Source organism: Pleurodeles waltl, chromosome 2_1, assembly GCF_031143425.1.
Source record: "Pleurodeles waltl isolate 20211129_DDA chromosome 2_1, aPleWal1.hap1.20221129, whole genome shotgun sequence".
Lineage (NCBI taxonomy): Eukaryota > Metazoa > Chordata > Amphibia > Caudata > Salamandridae > Pleurodeles > Pleurodeles waltl.
In genome coordinates, this window is record NC_090438.1 from 278,526,692 (window position 1) to 278,548,926 (window position 22,235).

Here is a 22,235-nt window from a genome sequence, read left to right on the forward strand (position 1 = left end):
TGTCAGGGTGAACTACAAAAAGTCAGTAAATTAACCAGTGCTTAACTCTCTAGTAGCTTGGGAAAAAAGCAGTCAGACTTAATTTAGAGGCAATGTGTAAAGTATTTATGCAGCACTTCAACAGTAATAAAGTGAAAACACAACAAAAGAAAAAAATAACACAAATTTTGAAAAATAAAGTTTAACAGATTGTTTGACACTAGAATGACAAAAATCCAATCAGTATTATCAGAGTTATGAATTTTTAAGCTTTAAAGTGAAAATATCACTTAAAAGATCAAAGCACAAACATCTAGTCATGCAAGACCAGGGCTAAGTCTAAAGTTATGGCCGATGACTATAGCGCATGGGTTGGATACACAAAGTGGATTGGGCCCAGTCTCCACTTACCTTCAGACTTACAAGGATTTTAGAAGAAAAATATCTGAGAAAGTAAAGTTCAGCAGGGCAAGGCAGCCAGAGGTGTCTGAAGAGAAGGAGGAGGCATGGTGAAAATTTCTATGTTCAGATTTAGTCCCTTATATGGAGGTTGAAACTGTCCAGAAGTACCAAATTGTAGTCTGTAGCCAGCAGGGACTCCAAGAGGCTGGATACCCCTTCTGTGAGGAGCCACTGAACATGACTTGTGGAAAGGACGTAGCCGAAGCTGCCACAAAGCCAGGACAACCGGCGATGCACCTTGGGCAGATTGGTGAGCAGGTAGACCCCGGTCTCCTCTCTGTTCTCAGAGCACTTTGTGGCAGACCTTTTTTTTAAGTCCAAAGTTTTTAATTTATGCTATCTGGGCACCTTTAGCATCACTTTCAAGGATCCAGGACTGGAGTAGTACCACTTGGAGGGTCATGTTCAGGACTCACTCAGACTGGGTCCAGGTACATATTCACGATAGGTTGGAGCCTTTTCTCTGGCTAAGGCTCCTATCAAGAAGCCTGTCAACTACCCCTTGGAGTCACTCTGAAAGTCTTGGTTTCAAGCAGGAAAGCATGTCTCAACCAGCAAGGCAGTCATGTAAGGACACAGGGCAGGCTTCAGGCTTCATGGCAGTCCTGTTGGTGCAGCAGGGCAGTCCTGTGAAGTACACAGCAGGCCACAGGCAGCAGGACAGTCCTCAGAGTCCTTCCACATGTCCAGAATTTAACTGAAGAGTGGTATGAGAGTTCTAATTTTTTACTGGTGCTAGTTTTGAAGTGGAAGAAACATCTGGAGGTTTCCTCCCAGTGAAGTGTCTGCAATGTCCTGCCTCCTTGCCCTGGTCCCGGTCAGTCCCAGTCTGTCTGCAGTCACTGTAGGCTAGTGTGAAGTTCTTTGTGTGTGAGCTGAGGCAGTGTCTTTGAAGTACAACTGTGGCTGTGCACAGCTCCTCCCCCCATCCTTTTTGGATGACACATCCTGCCAAAGTCTTGTCCCTCTATTTTGTGGCTGTCAGAGAGGAATACAGAAAGGCCAACTGCCAACCACACCTTGTCATGTGACTCAGGAAACAAGCTTCGCTCAAGGCACCAAAAGGCCAGGACAAGAAAATGCTAACTTTCTAAAAGTGGAGTTTTCAGAATTGTGGCTTATTCTACTTTACCATTAAACAGGATTTTAAATTACAATTCCTTAGTCCCAAAACATGGAATTTCTACCTGTGCCCAAACAAATGTTATCACTTATTAAATTTAGTAACGTAACCCAATGTTATCCCATGGGAAGGCTAAGGCCTCACAGTAGTAACAAACACATTTCTGAGTTTTTCACTACCAGGACATGTAAAACTCAAAAGTATATCTCTAACTTTTCAAATACACAGCATCCTGCCCTATGTGCTCTTTCTGGTCTACGTCAGGGGTGACATATGCATTAAAAAAGGAGTTTTAGGCCAAGCAAGGGGTTTATTTTGCCACATCAAATTTGCAGTTTAAAACTGCACATAGGTTGCAATGGCAAGCCTGAGACATAATTTAAAAGGGTACTTAAGAGGGAGCACAATCAGTGCTGCAGGGCCATTTGTAGCATTTAATTAACAGGCCATAGGTACATGTTGCACCACTTTACTAGGGAGGTATTAGTGAATTACACGTGCCAACCAAGTATAAGCCAATTTAACCATGCAACTTTGGTCAAGAAATCCGAAACCTTTAATTTAGAAAAGAACAAGATTGTATCTGTGGGTCTATGCTGCAGTGCTGAAAGCATGGTAAAATGAAAGGTTGCTCTTGATTTATGTGCATATCATGCATGGATTTCACTCCAGTGTACTACGTACCTTGTGTACATTCCTGTTGGACTTGTATCAGCCTTTGTTGATACTGGAAGGTGGAACAATATGGTAATGGAGAACTTGATAAACAGATTAGCACCAACACCAGTGAAAAGCACCAAGTGCACATAATTGGATGGGCTTGCCTGCGCCATGGGGTTACATGATAAATGTTTGAGACCAGCTTCTCCTTCTACTTTGGGCCATAATGCCTATTCCAGAAGACTATTTTTAACTACTGGCACTCAAGCACCTTAGTTTCAAGATGCAACATGTTTAGCAAGAGATATAACTGATCATTGCCCTCTGACAATGGAGTTGTCTTCACCCAAGAATAACTGCGCAGGAGAATGGCAACTGAAGTTTCTAGGATACACTGGACAGATTGCTGCTATTTTCGGAGAACTACTTTAAGGAAAATGAATTGTCAGTGCCTCATGCAATAACATTAAGGGAGACCTATAAACCTACCATAAGGAGTCAATTAAAATCAAGAACAGTAGGAAGAGAAAGGTGGAAAAGAAGACAATATGAAATTCTAGAGGAGGAAATACTAGATTTTGAAAAGGAACATACAGACAGGCTTTTTAAACAGATATCAAAACAACTGCAGGCAAGAAGGAAAATAATATAACACGTTGTCCTTTAATTAGAGCTACACAAATTATTTAGGCACACAAAGGAAATTGTATGAGATGTGTGACAAGGCTATGAAACTGTCAATCAATTTATTCATTTATGTTGCGGAACTTCAAAAAGGTCCACATAAAATAATTACAAAAAACAAGAAAAATAATTGTCATATATAAAAGAAGTGATAATCAAATTCAACTTAACCATCAAAAAGGGATCTTATCAATTTCACAGTGAGATTAATCATTGCACATAAGAAATAAGAAAAGTAGCTATCGTACCTCTGATATAAAATAAAACACCATAAGCCTTATCTGATTACTAGATAAGTAAAATAGAGGCCGAATGAAGATCCCTAACGACCTCAATTAAAAATTATAGCAGAGCATTCTTTAAGAAATACTTTAAAAAGCTAAAACCTCTGAAACAAAACATTTCATTTGGAGGGACATAATGAGAATTTAAGAGCATTGGAGCAGAGAGAAGCGACTACTGCAGACCAATACGTCTCAGCCGCGTCCGCCAACATAGTAATAGAGCAGGACATATGAAAAAAACATGATTAAGGTCTTGAAGGCCACTTTGACACAAATTGCAGATCGGCGAAGTGCCATACCATTTAGCCAACAAGGGATTTTATGGGAGCATACCCTGTCTTAAAAGAAACCAGAAACATCTCAGACCATGGGGTAGGTTCCAAAGAATATAAGGTTGCACTTTGTTTACCATGTAGGAATCTTCTACAATTTGGCAGATCCTTTTCTTAAAACATGCCTTTCCGTCCAAACGGAAACTTAAAGACCATGTGGCTTGTTTTAAACTAGCTTTTATTTGCTGTATTGATAATGAGAAAACTAACGTAGGATCTAATTGCAACATATCAGTCGCAACAATGAAATTCCTTTCAATTAATGATTTATCTTTTAGAGTGCCCAAAATGTCTTTCTTTATGCATGATCTTAATGGACCATCATCATATTTTGCATGATATGTAGCCCAGTGCACCACCCCTGCAAGACCCTGAACAAAGGTACTTCTCAAACTAAAGTCCATCCATAGAGCTGCAACGGAGGAAGCTATATGTACTGAAGCAAAGCTTCTAAGAACACAACCTTCTATCACATTTAGAAAACTCCATTTGGTGACATTGATCAGTTCTAAATCATAAAGCAAAGAGGCAGGAATTTTAGATCGATAGATCTCTAACACGAGTGAAAAGTGCCTTTTCCCTGTGGCTTTACAGAGCACACCTAAGCATTTAAACTGAGAAAGGGCTTCGATAATATTATCTCCTATATGTGCTTTCTCACTTAAATTTCCACATACTATCTTCCCCAAGAAAACATACGATTTGACAATTTCTAATTTTTGAGCACCCAGGGTCTATACATAATTTTCATAGTTCGGCTTCTTTCTCCCATGGAAGCACATAATTTTACTTTTGGTTACATTAATCTTCATGAGGTGAGTATCTGCAAATTGTTGTAAAGCCTGCAGGCGACAACTTAACCCTTTGGGGGTAAGATAAAAAATGACTATGTTGTCCGCATAAAGCAAACAAACAATAGCACTTCCTCCAAGAAATGGGGCAATACCCTTACTTTGAGACAAATAGTCTGTGAGATCGCAAATATAAAGAGAGGAGAGGAGCGGGCTAGAAAGCAACCTTGTTTTAACCCATTAAAGGTGGTAATACCTTGTGACAAACCCTTATCCCCACCCAGAAGCACCCTACACCAAAGTACATGAATGGAGAGCAATCACTTAATTTAGAAGGGGGCCCGGCATACTCAATTTCAACAGCTTATTCCACAGCAGAGAATGATCTACTTTATCAAAGGCTGTGGAGAAGTCTATAAAGGTAAGACCCCACCCCTTGCTACCACATATTTTTCAGTTAATACCTGAAGGGCAGTTGTATTATCAAGAGTTCCATGTCTACACCTAAAGCCTGCTTGCTCCATGGGACGATTCTATTTTCTTCCACCCATTCATTAATTTGAGCCAATACACATTTAGCGAAGACTTTACCCACTGCATCAAGAGGAGCATTCTGGCGATAATTCTCTGGCAAGTTACGGTCGCCCTTCTTGAAGAGAGGGACTATGATACTTCCCGTCAAAGATGGGGGAATCTTTATAGTTTCATAACACTTCATAAAAAACAGGTGGAGGCTTTTACTCCAGAGTAATGTATTTGTTTTTAATATAGAAATGTGAATCTCATAGGGCCCCATTCCTGCAGAGGAACTAATTTCCTTGAATTGCAAACATAATCTCTTCTTCAGACGGAGGACCATAGGAGAGAGAGTCCATCTTTACTAAAGGTTGATTAATCTCCCCCTAATTTATCGCATAAAGGCAATTAATGAAGGTAACCTATTTTGATTCCTCTATAGATAATTGGAGAGATCTGGCTCTTACTCCACAGTCATCCCCGACTAATGTCCAAAAGTTCCTGGACTGGCCCTTGACTGGCCCTTGACTGCTGCCTCCCTTAATTTAATCCAGAGCCTAACCCATTGTTTTCTGTTCAGACGGCTTTTACTCAAGCCCTTCTCCTCTTTAATAACATAACTGCACCTTAGCTTTCCTATCAGGATCATAAGTCAGGTATTGATCCCTAATGAGTGCATTTATTTCCTTGTTTAATAGAAGAAGAGGAAGAGGGGTCATCTTAGCTCAGTCCACTGAGTTTTTTTTGGTTAACATCACTCACTATCTGCTTCATAAATGAATTAAAACATTCTATTTCATTTCCTACCCAATTATCTAAAATATCATGGGCAGCTTCTAATTTAACTTTCAAACCCATACTCGACCTAAAATCCGAATGTGTCCACCCTGTCTTCTTATTAAAACTGAAAGCAGCTCTATCCAATTTCCAAGAACTAGTAAGGGACATATTAAAATTCAAAGAGGAAGCTAGCAGGCTGCGATCACTAAGCAGAGGTTTGTAAACCTTTAGGTCACCCAAAAGACAGAACGAAGTACAACCTACCACCATATAATCCAAGATAGACAACCCCCCAGTAGCTCTATGAGTACTGATGGGAAAATCGAACGGCAGCCTCCCGTTAACTATAATACAATCGGTCTTTTCCAACTGTATATATTTGTATATAACAAATATTCCTCGAAAGAAGTCGGCTCCCTGGTTCAAGGCAAGCCTACTTGAGAAAAAAAGAGAATGTAGGAAGCAAGAGAGGAAATGGAGATACACTCAAGATGACTCTGTGAAAAGGGACTACAAGAATATGATTCAAGAATATCACTTAGAAATTAAAAAAACTCAGGCGACATACTATTCTGAAAAAATTGAAGCAGCAGCTATTTCACCCAAGGAGATATTTAACGCCTTAAAAGATCTTATTCATCCAAGTGAGGAGTCAGAAACTAGGGACTCCCCACAGCAGCATGTAGAGGATCTGGCAAGCTTCTTTTTAAGTAAAATTCAGAACATCTATCTAGCCTTTCCCAACTCCACTATTAAAGATCAGGGGATGATGAACCAGGAGGCTGGGGAGGAAATTTTCCTTACAAACTTCACTCCCATTAGTTTGGACAGAGTTACTAAATTAACGAAATCGGGCTCGCCGCTAGATCCTGCCCCCCCCCAGATCTTATCCATGGAAACATCAGTTTTAGGTCCGATAATTACGAAATTTATTAACACCTCATTAGTTTCTGGTACGGTACCAGACCACTGGAAACAGGCTATTGTCAAGCCGCTTTAAAAAAAAACTAATTTGGATTCTAAGATACTGAGCAACTATAGACCGATTTCATTGCTGCCTCTAATAGCCAAACTTGCGGAGAAGCATGTACATTCTCAGCTGTCTACGTTTCTGGAAGAAAAAAAACTGATACATCCTACCCAGATGGGTTTTAGGCCTAAACATGGTACAGAAACTGCACTGATTGCCATTACAGAAGAAGCAAGGAAGAGGATGGATAAAGGTCTTGAAACCGCAATCATCCTCCTGGACTCGAGTGCGGCATTCGACACAGTTGATTTAAATATCCTCAAAGACAGATTGCGGGGATGTGGAATTGCCGGAGCTGCACTAGAATGGATCCTTTCATTTATACATGGGCGGTCCTTTCAGGTACTTGATAAAACATATACCTCCAGGTGTACTTTCAGTAATTGTGGTGTCCCTCAGGGGTCGGCCCGAGTCCGCTACTTTTTAACATCTACATGCGACCACTAGCAGGAATAGTTGAGCCATTTGGACTGAACCGGGTATCTTATGCAGACGATACGCAGCTGGTCGTCTCTTTCTCCAATACCCACCCAGACATGGGTATGGCACTAGGTCCTTGTCTGGAAGCAGTTGCAACTTGGATGTCTGGAAGTAAACTGAAGCTCAACGACGATAAAACTGAGGTTATGTTTTTTGGAAATAAAATGCCCTTAGTTAATTCTAGCCTATTGAGAGGGTTCCCCACCCTCCCACCCCCAAAATGTCTCATTAAAAGCCTGGGTGTATGGCTGGACCCTCTTCTCTCAATGGCCCAACATGCTAATAGAATAGCAGGTACTGCATTCGCCCTGCTTAGGACCCTGAGGAAGGTTTTAACTATTCTACAGTTTTTTGCCACAAGACTGGTTATTCAGGCACTGATAGGCTCTCGGATTGACTATGGCAATGCCTTGTTTATAGGCTCTCCGAGATATGTGATTCAAAGACTGCAAAGGGTACAAAACGCAGCGGCACGTCTGCTGTTAAAAACTCCTAGACAACACTCGATACGGACAGGGATCGAACCCCTACACTGGCTCCCTGTGGAGGAAAGGATTCAGTTTAAGACCCTTTGTCACTTTCATAGAGCCATATTCGATAATGGTCCTGAAATGCTTAAAACACTGGCACAGGTCTACATTTCAGCCAGGACACTCAGATCCTCCTCAGCTAACATGGCCATAGTACCAATAGCGAGGAAAGCAAGAAGGGGAGGAAGATCACTAGCATATCAAGGTGCCTTGCTCTGGAACAACCTCCCTTTCAAGATAAGATCTAATCCACAAGAGATGTCTTTTAGGAAGGATCTGAAGACTTGGCTATTTAAAATCTAAACTCCTGTATGAACATAAACAGTACATCTCCGCCATGGCAGTTTAAGCGCTACGAGGCCTCTGGGCAGTTTAGGCGCTATATAAACCATTATAACATAACATTATAACTGGGTCAACAACACTTTCCCTCTATTAATTGTTCTTATATTTAGAGGGAAGATAGCTGGAGGAATCCGCAAGGCTTCTTCTTTCTCAGCATTCCGCAACTGTTCTAAGGCAGAGTTAGATATTTTTACAATTTAAATCCCCTACAAGTATTATGTGCAGAGGGTGATCCTTTTCAGCAGCTTTTTTAATATAAGAGAAAACCTTACATAGCAGTTCATCATAAACGGTGTCTGGGGGAATACAAGCATTTATCAACAGAAGGGAAAAAGTCCCTTGTTTACTTCCCGAAATAAACAAAGATACTGCCATAAACAAATTACTGGGGTCTTTATAACACTCATACCTCCATTTAAGCCTGATAGACAAGAGACAAGCCACCCCTCTCTTTGCATGCCCCCTTCATGAGGATTTTGCTTGACACTACAAGGTAAAGAAATCTTCACAGACCTGACCCCCTTCACTCCATGTCCCCTGGGGAGATATCATGTCTGCTTTCAATGTGCCCAAAAAGTGCAGCTTCTCCCTACTGTTCTTTACTCCAGCTACATTCCAAGAAAGGACTTTTAGGTCATTGCTAATTATAAGGACATTGCAAGTGGCTATTCTGGGAGGCACTGGATAAGGCACTCAGTAGCCAATTCTATCTGAGAGATTCATCTTCATATACTACTTGGGTAGAGAAAGTAGGGGGATGCCTAGGGGATATCTTTCTACCATGTATGCCTAGGTGGACTTTCAACCCCTTATAATCTAACGGGGACCATCTACTAATAGAACAAGCCTCTGGGGCTAAATGCCCCTTGCCCATTACATTATTCCGATGAGGGACCACACCAAAGATTTGCCTCCCCTCATCTTCGTGGGTAGGGATAACATCAATCCCCTTACACTGCAAACATTCAGAATTTTTTAATATCATAGTTGAATTTAGAATGAAAGATTGCCCTTAATGTGAAACCAGGCCCTAAAGGCAATAAAGAGACCAAATTAATGTCATTACCTTCAATTAACCTCAGGTTCTCAATTTCAGAAAAACATTTAAGTAATGAGGACCTATTTAAAATTAAATCTCCATTGAAAAGAGGAATAAAATCCAACATACAGATGTCCACACTGCCCTCTACAGACTGTCTCTAGTGATTCCAAATGACCTCTCTTTATACCAGAATCTAGGAATGGCACAGTCATTGGATTTAGGGAAGATGGGATACAAGACGCTTGAGCATATAGTATCCTTCCTTTATTGCTATTGTTCTCTCGACCGACGCCTTAAGGGGACATTATTTATAGAGTCACCTACAACTTGGACTAAGGAAGGAGTTTGCTCAGGACCCTCAACACTGCAAAATATCAGTAACTTCTCCAAAGCGTAGCTTCCTTCGACCTTTCTTCGAAAATCGATGACAAGGTTTTTTTTTCTTTCCTTTGCAAAGTTTCTCCTACTTCCCAGGCTTTACTTGTTTTAGTTCACCAGTACTTGGCACCTGTTTAGAATGAGATTTAAAAATCGGAGCCCTGCTCAACTGCCTGGGGGTTTTCACTTGAATTCTTTACAATTGAAGAGTTATCAAAAAATAAATTGTATACAGTCGACTGGACTATATGAGCAGAGGGCTTTTTTGAAGCACCTCTTAAATTGTGGTTTTCCTGCCTGGGAGCCAAAATCTTTTTGACAACAGACTTCATTATGGAGGGTCTTTCTACCCAACAGCGGAGTCCCTTCCAAGTCAATAGGTTCCCCAGGTCCTGAAAATGTATCCCTCTTGTTGCTGATCAATTCTTTCAATATTGCTGTAACCATGTCAAAGACACAATCTGATCCTCCAACAAATTTTTCTAATTACATAAATTGAAGATGTAAGTCTTTCCAAGCACAGTAAAGAAGTTGACACTTTTACTTCTTGGTCTCTGGGCTGGCAAAATTATATTCCGCTTACTTCAAGGTCTGGGGTGCCAGACAAGTCAGATATCAATGAAGGATGATGTGATGGAGTACTACTAAAAAGTTTCAGCCCTGAAGGGAGAGGAGGGATCCACCATAGACTGCGAGGTCACCCCCTTATCTTCATAGCCATATCCCGTACATAGCTCTAAGTTAAGGTCTGGCAGGGTAAAGTCGTCATCTCGAACCTGTGCAGCTATTTGCTGCGACAACACCTCTCTACAAGTTGATTGGGAGGTGATGACCACCACAGGCACAGAAGGATACGATTTAAGAGAGGGAAGTGGGGGAGAGTAGGCCAAGAGTAGGGGGCCTCAGGGTGCCCTGGCAGTTCTCTAAAGCATCCTTCTGTGAGGCAGCCACCATGATCTTTAGATTCAACAATTACCTATCCCCCACAGACCTCTCCATACCTTCTAACTGCACAGATTCATTTGACCCGCCATAAGAGTTCATATTCAAAATCTCCTGCTGGGGTTTCTCCTTTTCCCAAAGAGTACAAATCTGACTTTCCTTTCAAAAACGAGGATGTGGAGTCTTTATTCCAAAGAGATTTAGATTTTGATTTTGCACAAGCTCTTCCCCGGAGTAAACCTCCAGATCTCATTTTTTTCACAGTCCTCTTTACAAGATGATAACTAATAGCTTAGGCCAATGACTTTAAGATGGCAATTAGTGTCAATTAATAGCAATTTGTGGCAAATGGTAGCGCAAGGAGTAATGAGGCTGCAAGCCGCACCACAACCTGGAGTGGCCGCATCTACTGCACACCACTATCTCCCTCCGGCAACAGGGGCCCTACTGACCGCCTTGCCAGGGCGCTTTTCTTTCTTCTTTAATTCCTGATACTCAAAATGCTGTTTCCTCCCTATAACAACAGCAGGTCAGAACTTTTACCACTCATCAGGCTCAAGCTAAATACCAGTCAAATTAATATGAGGAGCAAGGCCAGCTTCATAGCACAAACATCAATACAGGCCCCAGTTAAGTCTCTCCAATATGTCTCCCCCATGGACCCTGGGACAGGACAGGACACAACTCCACTCAACAGCCCCAGGGCTGCCACTCCTCTCCACAGGACCACCTAGACCATTTCTCACCTCTGTAGTCGCTGAGCACACTGAAAGCACGCCAAGTTAGATGCCAAAACAGCCTAAATGTACTGCTCACACAATCTTGCGCCCTCCTTCAGCCGCGCCTCCTTCAGCTGCGGGTTGATTTACATGGTAGGTGTCGAATTTATCGCTGCTCACGCGGCCTGTGCTCGCTCATGGGGTTGCTCACACTCAGCGGCAGCCAGTGAGACGATTTCAATTCCAGCTCTTCAGCTCACGATTTGCGGCTTACGGCCACAGCCACTGCTGCTCCCCGGTTGCTGCACCCCTGTGCACCCATCACACCTTCCAAGTCTCTGCCATACTACGCGCTTGTTGTAGTCCTAACAGCATCCTCCTCTTGTTGTCTCTCCTTCTCTCCTGGAAGCTCCAACACGGGACATAGGAAGCTATTTGTCTACTAGCCGGTAGATTTATATGGCCTTTGGCGGTAGATGTGGCTGTGCTTGGGTGGCGTTCTCTCACTGCTTCCGCCTCCAGGTCAGTCTAGCCCTTGCTCAGTGGGTCACAGCAGCGCTCTGGCCTTCCTCCTTGAGTGCTGAATGATGTAAGCAACATAAGCCAACAGGAATGCTCATTTAATCTATGAAACTGCTTGCCTTGCTGAGCAGAAGGCAGGAAACTTTGAGGCATGTTTTAATCCTCCGAAATCTGCTATCCTTGGCATAATAGTGACACTTCCTTGACATATTGCATATTTTTCAAAACTGGCTACACATGAGCATAGAAGCACATATATGAAATATTGTGGCATTCAGTACAACATTTTGACTATGCCTGGTATAATAGTTGCCTACCTTTGGTATGTTGTGGGAATTCCCCAAAAGAGCTGGGTTATACCTGATAATAATAGCCCATCTGTGAGTGGTGAGGCAGGTGGTGATGCATTGCTCGAAGGGTAGAAGCAAGCGGCAACATTCAGTGACTGTGACAGCTGCAATGAGTGCTTCATCCTGAAAACAGATCTGGTTTGTCTAGACCAATTGTAAACGTTGCTCTATGTATGTTAGAAGCGCATAGCTGGAGTTAATAAAAATGTCTGTGGCACTATTAAAATGGCTTCCAAGAAGTGATTCAAGTCAAAACGTAGGTATTAACTACACCCTTGTAAAAGCACAAGTTATGACTTGTGTTAAATGATTTTGCGAATGCAGTCCACCAACTGTTCTATGCTTTGGCTTCAGTGGGAGGAAGAGATATCTTGTGTGGGATTAAATACTCTCCACTGACAAGCTGGATTCAATGGTGTTTTGGAGCAGGCTTCAGCATGCCCACAGTTAAATAAAGAATGCACTGTTCTTTGGGATCCATGTCCTGCTTAGATACAAAGGTAATTTTTCCAAACCCAGATGGCAAAAGCTGAGTCCCAAATATTGATCAGTATTAAACAATCTATTTTAGACAGTGGTCTGCAGCTGAATTTTCGCCAATGTTTCTAAAATCTTCCCCAAAATAGATTTAAGATGGGTCTTAAGTAGAACAAGCTCAATTTCTTCATGAATGGGTGTACAATTATCTTCTTTAGAGATGCCAAAATAATTTCTATATGAGTAGGGGTGAAGGCCACGGTTCTTCTTGTCATGATCATGCTTCTCTTCATGACCTTCATTAAAAAAATGCCTGCGCGTCTTGGTTGGGGAAACAGCAAGCTTAATAGAGGAACAACTCTTTATAACCACCAGTCACCTGGGGCACCTGTAACTGCCTGGAAGGGAAACCAGCTGCTAAAACCAGCAAAAACATTTTATAAGCAGGTGACATTCCAAAGACACTTCAGTCCTGAATTCCATAATGACAAAGAAGATCTCACTGCTTCGCTATCCCTCCCTAACCCAATAAAAACAAATAATATGTAATCTCCAAAATGTATGCACAAATCAATGATAACATAAATAAATACATTGGTTGCATGATATAAGCCTGTGTCAATGTAATACATCATGTCATCCTTCAAATTTTTGGTTACACCTTCAATCTCCTTGATTACCATCAAAAACTCCATTTCCCATTCTTTAGCCGTACCAGTTACCCTTACTTTTCCACACTCACTCAAAGGCTGACTCTTACTTATCTGATCACACAACTTACTCCTTACTTACTGCAAAACAGGAACTTATTTTTGTTCCACACGATTCCATTCTCCATTTTCACTACTTTGTCCTGGGTTTACACCAGAATTTGGAATCAGCAAATAATTATATATTCCTTTAAAAGCTTAAGAAGTGTGTTTGATTGTGACCCAATCTTCAACTTTGACCTTAGAAATTCTGACTACCTGATTCAAATACTTATTAAAGCTACCTGACTTTTTCCCCTACCTTCTTGCTATTTCCTCCCACGCCATGTTCCTAATTATCCAATGCCTGGTCAGCTTAGTGGCAGTCATTTTTCAGCAAAATAACACAAATGGGAGATGTACACCATATTCCTAATCATCCAATGCCTGATCAGCTTAGTGTCTGTCATTTTCCAACTAATTAACACAAATAATAGATGTCTGCCTGAGTTGGTAATCATTAACATTACCCACAACAATTCTTGCAATACTTGATAAGGTCAATGCTCCTAGAATGATAAACAGAAGTTATGGTGTGCTTCAGCTTGTGCCATTTAGGAACCCCTCCTTGAAGTCAATTATGTGCCACTGTCCATGATGACTTCAGCTGAAAAACCTTCTTAGGAAATCGTCAAGCATCACCAGACTATATTTAGACTGTTGACCCAGAACTTTAAATGGTCCTACTATGATGCATATCAGTTTGCTTTGACTGCCACATTACGACCATGACGGTAGTGCCGATGTCAGACCACCAGCACTGCCAGTTTTCCTCCACAGGACGGTTTGGCAGTGCTGGCAGTATTAATCTGCAAGCAGTGCCGCCTTGGGGATTACGACTCCCTTCTCCACCAACTATTTCATGGCGGTAGCGGGGTGCCCCAGGGGGCCCCTGCACTGCCCATGCCCTACGCGCTACAGCATTGCCGCTGGCTCTATTATGAGCCGAAGACAATGCTGTAGGCCGTTTAGTGCTGGGCCAGTGGGAAACTCGTAATGGCAGCAACCTCCCCATCTGAACTTCGGCAGACGGGCTTTTCCATCCCCTGAAGTCATAATCGGGCCCATAGTTTTTAAGTTTCTCTTCTGTACAAGGCACATTGTGAGAGACTACTTATTATTGTCCACAAAGCATTGGGTTTGATAATGGAGTTGAACCTTCTTTGGGACACGCTCTCTGGCTATGTGCTGGTGGAACCAGTGATGTGCTTGCGGTTCTGCAATACTTTCACAAGGATGCCACAAAAGACAGATCTTGGAAGCTATCTCTGAGGGTTTTAAGGCGTTTAGAGTGTTGAGGCAAGTGTATTTCTTTGGAGGAGAGTGTTCTGAGACACACTTGCCTTGCTGATAGGTAATCTGAAATGGTTCAGCTGGAAAAAGCCCTTGACATTAGCAATGGTAAGGACGTATTAAACAGAATTTGTGAATTAAAATCCAGATTTGATGATTCTACTAATGGATTCAATAGATTCATAAAGAAGTATATTAGAGCTAGAACATATCCAACAAATGATACACCAGGTAAGGCATTACCATTGTTAATAATTAGCAAAAACAGGAGCCAAGACCCTAGAGGAAATATGCAGGTCAGATGGCACTGTAGCCACACTGTACTCAGAAACTAATAAGGACATTAATGGGTTATATGCAGATTTCAACAAAATACTCTACACACAAAATACCCCCTAGTAACCTAAGGTGACTGAGGATGAAAGACAACCACTAGAAACCTAAGTTACAGTGAAGACAGTGGCAGTCGTTGGCGACCTCGGCTCAGGGAAGGTACCAGAGCCAGATGAGTGAAGTTTCATTTCATGGCAGTAACTGTGAATGCAGTACACAATGGCTAGAGGGTGCTCACACTTGTGAAGGCTGAATTTTTACTAATAAATATTCATATATTTTGAATTATGAATCTGCATCGAATTTGACTAAATATAGAAAATAATGTGCGACCTGGATAATGTGCCCACTTGAGTGGCCGTCAGTAATTACGAAGTGTCCTTATTAAATGCTTATTAATATAAATTGATGTGCCCATGTTTAAATTAATGTAGTAATGTAATATATTAATTACCTATTATGAATTTGCTTTATTAATTGCAGGCCTTCAGTTAGCGAGGTTTGGGCTTAGTTGCACAGCCTCATGTTAAGTTGCACTGTTCAAATAATTCACATAAAATGCCTGTTTAGAGAAATTAATACTTGCATTGTTTTACTGAGTTGACCAAATGCTAGCAGATGTTTAACGTTCTCATGAGGAACTGCTTGCTAGAAAATCTTGTACTAGTAGAAGCAACATTGTATAGTTTAGTGTGTGAGAAGGTGATGTCCCCAGGATTTACCAATTGATGCACTGACTGAAGTAAAGATGGAAATAAAAATGTTAGTTGACGAGCCTGAAGATGGGAACAGGAGAAGAGGAGCCAATCTTAGACAACTGAAAGACAGTTTAGTTATATCTAAGATTCGCATTTCTAATTCCATTGGACTAAATTTAAATGTACGATTCCTTGACCAATGGCGACGCAGGAAGTGTTTTAGACGATTTTGACTTAGCCCAACTGCACAGAGAGAGAAGTGCTCATTGTTCCTACTCTTCAGCTGAGAAGCGACTTAAGCCCATTTTGATCATTCTCATTTTCGTGCTCATTCTCATTTCCTATTTTCCACCAAAGACGTGTACTCTTGATTCTCCTCCTGGGAGAATTCCATCTTTATTACTTAAAACGTCCGATGCTGAATGCTTATCCCCTTGACATTGCTTCCTAATGGTTCAGGTAGCTTAGGGCCCCATTTCTGAACTATCTCCTTTCACTGTCCATTGCTGATGCTGACCAAAGAGATGCCCAACTGACGAAGAAAATCACAGGTTGCTGAACCATACTGAGGAGAGGTACAACAAAATATTTTTGTATTTGGTAAATTTTGTCTTTTGTTTCTAGGTACCAAATCATTATTTTTGATAGAGCCATAGCTAGATGTTTTTCCAAATTTATGTTGACTAAAATTGTTTTGCATGAAGCCCAAACATGCTAATCTGATCAGAAGGTTAGTAAGGGAATCCCTAAAATGTTAACAGTTCGCTATTAATAAACATTGATGTTGACCAGTTGCTGAACTTAGATGTATGCTATTTCTATTGCACAGCTGTCCTATGGATTTGTGCTATTGATTTGTACTGTAACTTTTGAGTGCGTAGTAATCCATGCATTGGTTAAATTGAGATTCTTTAGAAGGTTTGGTCAAGCAGCATTGTTTTTGTGTGTGGACCATTTGATATTGAGATTAATATTAGCATTGGTAATATAGACTTGATATTAGCATTGTTAATATAGGGAAATAAACATTCTAACTTTTACCTAAAGGTGTGGTTATTCATGACTAAAGGGTTCATGGTGCGTGAGATTACTTATTCCAAAGATTATTGGTATTGTTGATTGATATTGTTGATGAATTTGTGTTGGAGTTGAGACTTGTGGTGGAACAAACTAAGCGCAGTCAAAAGGTCCATCAAACCTCTAACTCCAAATAAGGTCAGACTGGCTAACACACTCATGATGTGGGAATCCAAGATATTAATAATACACAGGACAAGTAAAGATCCTAGACTATGTAAATCATATTTCTGATTGTCATTGATTAATCCTATTAGTAAAGTGCATGCTTTCCTAATGTCTGGTGAGGCTGTTTCTTCTGACATTTCTGAGTAACGTGATCGATCTCATGTATCCTGGCTCACCTAGAGCTGTGAACACTTTGGCCACTATGGCCCTCACTTCAAGCTGGGCAGAATAGGGTAGGGTATGTACTATACATTGTAAATAGCATTAGCCCAGGTTGAGGTATTTATCATGTGTGGTAAATACTATTTATCCCAAATTTTCCTTACACACTTTGAGTATTCAACACACAGAATTCAATATGTTTTGCCTTTTTCTGGGTCTTTATTCCCCAATACATTTCAAAAGGTTTGACCAGTGCTTAATTTGAGTCAGTGGGGGCCAGCGGCAATCGTTTTTGCATTAAACCTTTTCCGAGCACAAGAGAGGGAAAAATACACAAAACGGCAAAGAGTAGGAAGAGAAAGACGGCAAAACGGTCACAAAGGAAGCAAGCAGAAGCCTGCGATGATGAGATACAATGGCAGGCAATATCTGGCAGCGGAATAAAGATTTATGAGATGTATTTAAGGCTACCCAGCCTTGGCATTCCACGTACCAGCACTGAATTGCACCAACCGCAGACTTCTGAATGGAGCTTTGGGGATCGGCACTTTCTTTGACAAATTAAGCACTGGGTTTGACCTGCCAGATTCTCTCAGTGCAAAATTTCTAGGGTGTGATAATTATCAAATAACTCATAATTCCGATTCCTGCGCAAATTCTTGTTTACATGGGGACTGGAACTTATTCCTTAACTTGTAATGAGGGTAAAAAAGACACTTAATTCAGTGGCATGGTTGTACACTTCTCAAAATATCTAGGGTTTGAACCATGATCAACTGCAGTGATATGGCAATTGAGATGACACATTCGGTGGGTTTACAACTGTTTGAATTACAACCGTGTACCAGACAGGGCTGCCAAGTCTTTGCTGCTCTTTGCTATAGCATGGAGCCAATGTCTGCCACCTTAAGTAAGAATGCTGTAGGCAACAATATCACTTTATCTAGAGTCAATAATTTCACTTTATCTAGATTTTTTACAGTGCATTCAGGAGATTGGAGCAAAAGAAAAGAAGTTTGAAAGATCCCTGATTTTTGCCTCAATTAGACAAAGCTGATGTTTTCCCAATGGGTGGCTCTGACTCTATTGTGGTGAATTAATTTTATATAGCTGGGCCAAAACAACAATAAAATATCTAGGTATAACAATTTATTTGTCAGAGAGTATAATCTCTAACACACTCTTTAATTGGCCGGTGTTTATTTTTAAGGTAAATAAGCTTGCAGTTTCAATTACTGGTCATGTAGCTAAAGACTATGGGTGTCTGTACAAATGCTCCATATACGCCTATAAGTCCCTAGTAATAAAGCCAATATAGGTAAGAACACAATTTAGGATGCGCATTGATGATATTCTCGATTACCAACAAGTTCCTAGACGTAAAATTGCAACATGACACATGGTTAGGGATAAAGTTGACAGCAATATTCATTTGGAGAAATGTGTATGGAACATTTAATATTGCACATTCATGCTGTTCCAAAACGCCTGGTAGGGCTGCTGGACAGCGCTTACGCACAGCAGTAAGGAGTCTTGGGTGATAGCAATACACTTGACAAAAACTGAAAAAATGCATACCGCGTGGACCCCTCGTACGGGCTCCCCAAGAGCTCCTACAGTGTGGTCAACTTAGATGTGTGACAATGAATTCATGATGCTAGAAGATGCTTTCCCAAAGTGTTTGTTAAAAACTTTACAGGCAGTGGTGCATCAGGTTGGTCCTCTGGACTGTACCCTGTGGAACATCTACCAGCACAATTTATCTTGGCGAACAGATGAGAAAGAACTCCGATGTCTCCTGTAGTTTTGAATAATTGTTTCCAGCAGAGGGGCAGGAAACTAGTTAGTGATGTCTATGGCCAGCTAAAGAAGATATCCATGCTTAACCTTTTACTGCAAAGGGCTACTGGGCCGGGAACCCGATTTCCGAAATTTCCGACAAATAATGGGACATGTGGGATAATAGCTGGAGAATGTACTTATTATTGCGATGTCGTACCATCTCATATCTGCTGCAAAAGATAATCCGGAGCGCTTACCGCGGCCGTCCCAGTTGACTGGCCTATCTATCTACCCTATTATATTTGTTGTGGATTTACCGAAGCACAGAGGAAATTTGGGGAAAGCTATTCAACAAAGAGAACGGCATTTTGAAAAATAACTTTGTTAAATTTGTCCCAGACCCATTCTCATTTATATGGATCCAGCCGCTAGCACTCTTCACAGCTGGGAACTGTTTTTAACCTTACAAAAGAGCTAGCTTAGTGACTTCTAGACCATATATAGTCAATATGCTATATAATGTTGTGTTGAACCAATATTTCATTTTCATAAGAATGATGCTTTATAATCGTATTTTAAATTATACGTGCATTCTTCGAGAAGAAACCCTAGATGCTGCACTCCTCACCTAGCCATGTTTTATTAACCAGAATTCCAGTGGCACCAAATAGGCTATCTGATGCACTGTATAATATCACAGTATCACTTTGCCCAACAGTGCACAGGTTCACACAGAGTATTTAATTACATAACAACACGTTGAGGAAATGTAGAAGACTCACCAGAGAGAAAGGCCAACTCTTTCATCAAGTGTTCCCTGATATCTTTTGCACAAATGGGGAAAGTAACTTCTGGAATGAAGAATACGAAAGAACACGTTAATGCCAACATAAGGGTACATTCGAAACATCAGTCGCACATATGGTTTAGGATGAAAAACTTTACGCAAAAACGAACAATTCGTAATTAAAGAAAATAACTGCAATTTTTTCAAATCAGTGTTTTCAGTCTGGCAAGATATTAAGTGATAGAAAATTCTCTGGGATTAAAGAAACTTAAAAGTGACAACATTTGACTCGGTTGTTAGCTAGGGCCATGATTACATGAACTGGCCATGGTGGTTCTGTTCTGAACAGAGGAGCTACTTGGCCCTATATCGAATTCCGTTGGGTGTACAATTTTGTTCCTGTTTTGCTGTTTTACCGCAGCACAGCTTAATGTTCATTTTTTAAATGCATGTATAAATTAATGACAAGGATCTTCACTGCAGCAAAATAGCACTGAGTGCTCAAGAAAAGGAGCAAAATAGCACAGCGACTCAATTCTTCATGCACCTAAGTTACATTTAGGTTCCCAAAAAGAACATTCGCAATTGTAAATTTTGCAATTGTGGAATTTTATTCTCATAAAGCGCACCTTCGAAGTATTGGAAATTTGCTACAATTGTAAATTGTGCGATGCAGGCGACACCTGGACGTTCCAAAAAGATGTTTGGGCAATCAAACCTATTTCAAATGGATACCTCCCTAAATATGTACTTCTGTCAAAAGCAAGACAAAGAGTCACATATTTAATTGGGTACAGTAGAAGGGATTTATTCAATGTGGACGGAGAAAAAGGGGAAATTGTGCACATGCATAATTCTCAATGATTTACTCATACTGATCCATCGCATAGTGGAAAATCCTGAAATTTTTTATTTGTTCCTTTGTGAATCCTACATAAATCGGAAATTGGTAACAGCAATGGATTAATCCTACAGGAGCAGTTTTTCAGTTTTCAAAAGCCATGCAATGTCAAGGAGCTCACAATGTTAAGTAATTAATATTGTGCCAAACACCACCCCAGTACTGTACCATCAAGGCAGGTATGTAATCTGGCCTCTGATACCTAGAGCTTGTGGTCATGTAAAGAAGCCATGACCTCATTGGCTATAATGCTAATGTACCACAGGGGAGCGAGTCACAAAGAATTTTGCACATCTTTGCTCAATTTAAGAGTGCAAATTAATGTCATAAGAATGTAAAACTTCAATCTTGATTCGAGGAAGAAGAAATGGTGGAATTCTACAGGTGCACTTACGAATGCAGAAACGTTGCCAGTGCAACAAAAATACTGCATTCTCAAGTTTAGGGTCAGGGCAGAGATTCTGGACATTCCTGTGTGGTGCAACCGACAAACTGATGATTCTGTGAGTATTCACACATACCCGGAAGGTGATTTCCTACCATGGAAGTGTACACAAATTTTCGCCTGGTGGAAGAAGTACCTTTCCACTGTGAAACTGTTAGAATGGGAAGAAGGGAATAACCTAATATTTATTGGGCTATGTCAAGTAGTTTCTCACTCTGGCTAGGGGTAGATAGGCGTAGAGTGGCGTGAAATTGAGTGTCCTAAATTGGGATAAACTGGAGTGGGCTAGATTGGGGTGCAGTGGGTTAGAGTGGAGTGCAGTAGATTGGAATGGAGTGGGGTAGATTGGGACAGATTGGAGAGGACTGGGGTACATTATGGGAGAGTGGAGTGGGGTAGATTGGGGTAGGGTGGAGTTAAGTGAGTAGACTGAGGTGGAGTAGATTGGGTGAATTGTAGTGGGATAGATTGGAGTGGAGTGGGGTAGATTGTGGTAAATTGGAATGGGATAGATTGTAGTGGTGTAGAATATGGCAGATTTGAGTGGGGTAGATTTGAGTGGGGTAGATTGGAGTGGGGTTGAGTGGATTGGGGAGATTGGAGTGGGGTGGGATAGACTGGTGTAGATTGAAGTGGATTGGATGGGGGTTGGGTAGCTTGGTCAAGAGTGGAGTGGTGTGGATTGGAGTGGAGTGAGATTTGGATAGAGTGGAGTGGGGCAGATTGTGGAAGTTTGGAGTGGAATGGAGTAGATTGGAGTGAAACTGAGTAGATTGGGGTAGATAGGAGTGGGATAGTGTAGAGTGGAGTGGGATAGATAGGTGTTGAGTGAAGTGTGTTAGACTGGAATGAAGTGCGGTATATTATAGTGGAGTAGGGTAGATTGGGGTAGATAGGAGTGGAGTGGTGTAGATTGGAGTGGGGTAGACTTGGGTAGACTGGAGTGTATTGGGGTAGATTGGAGTGAAATGGGATAGATTGGAATGGTGTAGATTTGGAGGGGTGGGGTAGATTGGGGTAGAATGGAGTAGGGTAGATTGGAGCGGAGTGTGATTGATCAGTGTACATTGGGGAAGATTATAATAGAGTTGTGTAGATTGGAGTGGAGCGAGGTGTATTCGGGTAAAGTGGGGTAAACTAGTGGAGTGGGTTGATTGGGGTAGTAAAGTGTAGTGGGGCTGATTGCAGTACACTGGAGTGGAGTGGACTGGATTGGAGTGGAGTGGGGTAGTTTGGGATGAAGTTGTTTAATTCAGTCTCCAAAATTATTTATAGCACAATAGCTATTACCAGGGGTGCCTCCTCTGCTATCGCGGAGAAGCCTCGCCGCCCACCAGCAGCAGCAGCTGCAAAACGTTTACTATAAACTGGGTTTATTATCGTTTTATAGTAAAAGGGGCAGGGTCATGGGGCT

At 41.3% G+C, this 22,235-nt stretch overlaps 1 protein-coding gene across 2 annotated transcripts in view; it reads right to left on the reverse strand.

Annotated features, from left to right (window-relative positions):
* MCF2 (MCF.2 cell line derived transforming sequence) overlaps positions 1-22,235 on the reverse strand; it is a 795,890-nt gene that overhangs the window by 554,095 nt on the left and 219,560 nt on the right. For both annotated transcript variants that reach the window (XM_069212449.1, XM_069212450.1), the window contains exon 2: positions 19,471-19,539. In XM_069212449.1, coding sequence (XP_069068550.1) covers positions 19,471-19,539 — 69 coding nt within the window. The remainder of the gene's footprint in view (positions 1-19,470; positions 19,540-22,235) is intronic.